General features: G+C 45.7%; 2 protein-coding genes across 2 annotated transcripts; both read left to right on the forward strand.

The window, feature by feature from the left end:
- The first annotated feature begins 1,351 nt into the window (after nt 1–1,351).
- On the forward strand, nt 1,352–2,016 carry LOC114184459 (uncharacterized). Its single transcript, XM_028071769.2, has 2 exons — nt 1,352–1,597; nt 1,672–2,016. Exons 1-2 carry the CDS (start codon nt 1,352–1,354, stop codon nt 2,014–2,016), a joined length of 591 nt encoding a protein of 196 aa, XP_027927570.1.
- Nucleotides 2,017–2,199: 183 nt separating this feature from the next.
- LOC114184460 (uncharacterized) lies at nt 2,200–3,022 on the forward strand. Its single transcript, XM_028071771.2, has 2 exons — nt 2,200–2,292; nt 2,525–3,022. The coding sequence occupies exons 1-2, from the start codon at nt 2,200–2,202 to the stop codon at nt 3,020–3,022; spliced, it is 591 nt and encodes a 196-aa protein (XP_027927572.2).
- Nucleotides 3,023–6,000: the final 2,978 nt, after the last annotated feature.

A 6,000-nucleotide genomic window follows, 5' to 3' on the forward strand; every position in this document is an offset into this window, starting at 1 on the left:
CGCCTAAGCGAACCTTCGCGAAACTTCCCACGCCTTCTGTCGCTGTCTCGCCTAAGCGAGAGCCTGCAACTTGAGCGAGGGCACTCCCCTCGCCTGAGCGAGGGTCTCTGGCTTGAGCGAGATCTGCTGCAGCCCACATTGTTTTCTTCTTCACTTGGTTATTATGGGTTGCTTGATTTATGATGTACTCTATTTAATGCATGAGGCTTGTGAAATGCATGGTATAAGTTGTGGTTATGAATTTGGATTGATGTGATTGTGTGATCTTGGATTAAGAAACAAATGAGATAGTTGGTAATCAAAAGGCATGATATTGGTATGAGAGGAAGCTTTATACTCAAGGTTTGGGAATAGCGAGTTGTTATTGATTCAACATGTGATATGAATGAGGATTGGTTATGGACGTTGGCATGAAGTTTCTATGCATGATATATGTGTATATATGTTACTTGGTTGCTCGAATATGTTTGGTATGTGGTCAGTATATAATTCCTTGAAATCTCTAGGTGAGATTTCAGGGTCGTGCTTCAGTGGTCGGGACGTGAGCAGAGATATCCACCACGAGTGCAAGCATCCGCTGAATTCGACTAGATTACATGTATCCAGATGAGTCGAGTCGAGTCTTAGTGTATTGATTGGAAGGTGATAACATGCTTGAATGATGTATGTATATTGGACTGTGAAAGTATATCTGATTGCATGATAAAACCACTTTTGGCTCTAGCTTACCCTTTGCTTGTTTGATTGCTTTGTATATTTTTCCTTTACTTTTGTGATGATCATCAATTTATTGATGGGAGCAGATGTGAGAGGTACTCGTGGCCAACAATGGAGAGATGATTCCGCTGCATACTCTACCTGGGCTGGACTTCTTGTGTTAATTGGGCTTTTCTTTTAGGGAAATGGCCCATGTACTGTCTGGCCTTTGGGCTTCATTTAGAAAACTTTGTCGTTATTCCTTTATGTTTTCTTTTGGCATCGTGGTGTGCCTTGGTTACTGTACGAAGTTGTTTGTACTCCAAGACTGCGTTAATATATTATTCTATGTGATGTGTCTTTTTAATTTGGTTTATTTATTAAATGGGACGTTACATTTATGGTATCAGAGCGGTCATTCCTTAGGTTTGTGGACTTGGATGTCCGCTTAGCTTTCTCTTTGTCTTTTTGTGTGTTCTTAGTTAAATTCTTGTCTTATCGAGTCTAACCAAGTGATTTCCTGTGTGCCAGTGAACTATGGCACCTCCTCGTAGGAACTCTCAATCCTCTGAAGGCGATGTACCTGATATCGCCAGGGCTATAGAAGCGATGGTGGCTGCGACAGACAGCGTCGCTTGAGCAGTAGCAGCTAGTGATGCAGCAGATGGAGGCTGCTAGGGTAGCTGCTGAAGATGCCCATAGGCAACATATGGAAGCCCTCCGCCAGCTGGAGAAGAATAGGGCGATTGCTCCAACCTCTGGTCTTGAGCCACGACCTGTAGTCAGGGAGTGGAGCCTGCAAGACTTCTTGAAGCAGCACCCGATGAAGTTTAGAGGCAAGACGAGCCCTGATGCCGCGTACCAATGGCTAAAGGATATGGAGAGGATCTTTGATGCTAAAGTATGCCCAACGAAGATCAGGATAGCTTTCACAGTATACATGCTCACCGAAGAGGCTGAGCACTGGTGGATCAGTACAAAATCCATCATGGAGGAGAGGGGCGAACCAGTGACTTGGGAGGCATTCAGGAGAAGTTTCTCTCTGAGTACTTTCCCAACAGCGTCAGATATGCTAAGGAGGTGGAGTTCCTCCAACTGACACAGAGGAACAAATCAGTGGCGGACTATGCTAAAAAGTTCAAGCACCTCAACCGCTTCTATACACTGCCACTAGATGAAGAGTGGAGATGCCGCAAGTTCGAGAATGGTCTTCGCGGCGATATTCGCTTGATGGTAGCCCCATTATCCATCAAGGATTTTGCTGCTTTGGTGAAGAAGGCCAGAGTGATGGAGAAGATGAAGAACGAGGTGGAAGGTTAGCGCCCACAACAACCTCAGAGGATAGGTGGACCATCTAGGTCCAAGCTGAGACACAAGGAGGGGAGGAAGCCTGATGACAGACCTCACCATCAGTCTCAAGGGTCTAGGAGTTTTTCTCCTCAAAAGGGTCGGGTGCAGTGTTATATATGTGGAGGCTCTCATCTGAGGAGCACCTGCCCACAAATGGAGGGTTACCGCAAGTGCAACAACTGTGGCAAGGAGGGCCACTTTGGGAAGGACTGTCCCACCCTTGCTAGGGCAGCGACACACCCTCCAGTTCAGACCCCCCCACCAGCATCAGTGGAGGGATAGAGGCAACAGGCCTCAGGCGACAGGCAAAGTGTACGCCATGATCGGAGCAGAGGCTGCAAGCTCAGGTAACCTAGTTATAGGTCATTGTATGATAGCTGGAAAATCTTGTTGTGTGTTATATGATTCTGGAGCGACACATTCCTTTGTGTCAGATGTTTGTGTAAAACGTCTAGGTTTGTCGGTATGTGATTTGTAGTGTGAACTGGTAGTATCTACTCCGACGTCGGGTTTGGTTAGGACATCGTCCTTGTGTGCTAGGTGTCCAGTGGAGGTAGAGGGACGCAAGTACAAAGTGAATCTGATCTGCCTACCTCTAAAGGAGCTGGAGATGATCTTGGAAATGGATTGGCTCTCTGCCAATAGCATTCTTATAAATTGCCGAGAGAAGAGGCTGCTTTATCCCGACTTAGAGGAGCCTGAGTTGTTAACATCAAAAGGGGTTGTGAAGGAACTACAAAAGGGCGCACAGTGTTACATAATCTTCACACATCTTGAGGTGGAGAAAAAGGCGGGGGCGTCAGTTATACCGGGGGTGCATGAGTTTGAGGATGTATTCCTGGAGGAGGTGGAGTTCTCTATTAACCTGCTACCAGGAACATGTCCGGTGTCGATGGCTCTATACTGGATGGCTCCGGCAGAGTTGGTGGAGCTTAAGAATCAAATAGAAGAATTAATAGGGAAGCAGTTCATCTGACCCAGTACTTCACCTTAGGGAGCACCAATGTTATTGGTGAAGAAAAAGGATGGAAGTTCACGTCTGTGTGTGGACTACAAACAGTTAAATAAGATGACCATCAAGAACAAGTATCCCCTTTCGAGAATCGATGACTTGATGGATCAGTTGCACGAATCGTCGGTGTTCTCGAAGATAGATCTGCGGTCAGATTATCATCAGATTTTGGTGAAGGATGATGATGATGTGCAGAAGACGGCCTTCAGGTCCAGATGTGGCCACTATGAGTATGTGGTTATGCCTTTTGGTGTGACCAATGCTCCGGTGGTGTTTATGGACTACATGAACATAATTTTCCGGCCATTCTTAGATAAGTTCGTCGTAGTCTTTATAGACGATATACTAATCTATTCTAGGACTTAGGAGGAACATGCAGAACACCTGAGGTTGGTGCTTGGTGTTCTAAGGGAGAAGCAGTTGTATGTCAAGTTGTCCAAGTGTGAATTCTGGATGGATGAGGTTCAGTTTTTGGGACATGTGATATTCGTTCAGGGGATTGCAGTAGATGTAGCAAAGGTTGAAGTGGTGGTAAAGTGGGAGAGTCCCAAGTCGGCCACAAAAATCAGGAGCTTTGTGGGTTTAGCTGGTTACTATAGGAGGTTCATAGAGGGATTCTCCAAGATAGTGCCGCCTCTGACACAACTTACCCGGAAGGATCAACCTTTCACTTGGATGAACAAGTGTGAGGAGAGCTTTCAGGAACTAAAGAGAAGATTAACGAGTGCTCCAATCCTGGTGATTCCTGATGTTTGGAAACCTTTTGAGATATACTGTGATGCCTCTCACTTGGGACTGGGTTGTGTGTTGATGCAGGAAAAGAAGGCGGTGGCCTACGCTTTAAGGCAACTTAAGGTTCATGAGAGAAACTACCCCACTCATGACTTGGAATTGGAAGCTATGGTATTTGCCTTGAAGATATGGCGGCACTATCTTTATGGTGCACAATTTTGTGTGTTCAGCGACCACAAAAGTCTTAAATATTTGTTTGATCAGAAGGAGCTAAACATGAGGCAGAGAAGGTGGATGGAATTTCTGAAGGACTACGAATTTCAACTTTTGTATCATCTGGGGAAGGGAAATGTGGTAGTAGATGTCTTGAGTAGGAAAATAGTGCACGCCGCACATCTTATGATAAAGGAGGTGGAGCTACTAGAGCAGTTCATGGATATGAAGCTGCAAGTAGAGTTGGGATCCGAGTCCATTAGGTGTAGTACCTTAACTATATCTAGTGATTTCTTGGATTTAGTTAGGGAGAGGCAGTTGGTGGATGTTAGCTTGAACCGAGTGCGAGAACAGCTTGGGCCAAATGAAGCAAAGGATTTTGCTTTAGGTAATGATGACATACTACGGTTCCAGAACAGAGTGTGTGTGCCTGATGATGTTGAGGTAAAATGGTTAATCCTTGAGGAAGAGCACAAGAGTCGTCTTAGCTTGCATCCTAGCATGACTAAGATGTACCAAGATCTCAAGGAAACCTTCTGGTGGCAGGGGCATGAAGAAGGATGTTGCACAATTCGTATCAACCTGTTTGACTTGTCAAAAGGCGTAAGTCGAGTATCAGAGACCCAGTGGGATACTACAGCCTCTTGAGATACCAGTATGGAAATGGGATAGCATCTCCATGGATTTTGTGACCCATTTGCCACAAACTTTTAGGGAGCATGACACCATCTGGGTTATTGTGGATAGATTGACAAAGAGTGCTCATTTCTTGGCAATGAACTTGAGGATGTCCATGGCCAAGTTGGCCCAATTGTACATTAAGGAGATAGTAAGGCTGCATGGAGTACCTTCGAGCATAGTTTCAGACAGAGATCCACGGTTTACATCACGGTTTTGGCAAACCTTACAGGATGCTTTGGGAAGCAAGTTGTATATGAGCTCAGCCTACCACCCCCAGACCGATGGTTAGTTTGAGAGGACGATTCAGTCGCTTGAGGATTAGTTGTGGACGTGTGTATTGGATCATCTCTGGGCTTGGGATGAAGTGTTGCCTCTGATAGAGTTCACTTACAACAACAGTTTTTATGCGAGCATTGGCATGGCACCGTTTGAGGCTCTTTATGGTAGAAAATGTAGAACCCCTCTGTGTTGGTATCAGGATGGGGAAGTAGCGTTGGTTGGATCAGAGTTGTTAGAACAGACCACCGAGAAGGTGAGAATGGTGAGAGACAAAATGTAGGCCTCACAGAGTAGGCAGAAGGCCTATACAGACCACAGGAGGAGACCTTTAGAATTCACGGCCGAAGATCATGTGTTCTTGAGGGTGACTCGAACCTCTGGTGTGGGAAGGGCTCTCCGCTCGAGTAAGCTCTCTCCTAAGTTCCTTGGCCCTTATCAGATCTCGAGGAGGATTGGGCCAGTGGCTTATGAGATAGCCTTGCCTCCTCAGTTGGCAAATCTTCATCCGGTGTTTCATGTGTCCGGTGTTTCATGTGTCGTAGCTGAGGAAGTATGTGTTTGATCTGGCACATGTGTTGGAAGCTGAGGATATATAAATCAAAGAGGACCTCACCGTGGAAGTGCCACCCATTGCTTTAGAGGACCGCAAAGTTGAGGAACGCCAAGGAAAAATGGTCAGCCTTGTCAAAGTCATCTGGAATCGGAGGACTGGTGACTCTACTTGGGAGTTGGAGGAAGATATAAGGAAATCACACCCACATCTGTTTACCTGGTAAGTTTTCATTTTCGAGGTAGAAAATTTTTGTTGTTGGGGAGAATGTAAGGCCTAGCTTTTTTTTCTGCTGCATTAATTTTAAAAGGCTACCCCAAAGTCAGTTGGGCCTAGGGCTGGCTCAAAAGGAAACCAGACCCTAAGTCTACTCTAACCCTAACTCTCTTACTCACTTTCAGAAATCTGCCCCCTTTGTTCTTAGAGTTGTTGCCGTCTTCCTCTACTAGGGTTCCGAAGTTTACTCAGATTCACGTTTAGCTTGACC

This window comes from Vigna unguiculata, chromosome 5, assembly GCF_037176805.1.
Source record: "Vigna unguiculata cultivar grain cowpea cultivar isolate G323 ecotype 2 chromosome 5, ASM3717680v1, whole genome shotgun sequence".
NCBI classification, from domain to species: Eukaryota; Viridiplantae; Streptophyta; class Magnoliopsida; order Fabales; family Fabaceae; genus Vigna; species Vigna unguiculata.

Excerpts from the sequence above, each read along its gene's own strand:
- LOC114184459 (XM_028071769.2), top strand. The coding sequence starts at position 1,352 with ATGCAGCAGATGGAGGCTGCTAGGGTAGCTGCTGAAGATGCCCATAGG. Across the intron at positions 1,598-1,671 it reads AGAGGATCTTTGATGCTAAA|TACAAAATCCATCATGGAGG; the intron begins GTATGCCCAACG and ends CTGGTGGATCAG.
- LOC114184460 (XM_028071771.2), top strand. The coding sequence starts at position 2,200 with ATGGAGGGTTACCGCAAGTGCAACAACTGTGGCAAGGAGGGCCACTTT. Across the intron at positions 2,293-2,524 it reads GGGCAGCGACACACCCTCCA|TGTGAACTGGTAGTATCTAC; the intron begins GTTCAGACCCCC and ends TGTGATTTGTAG.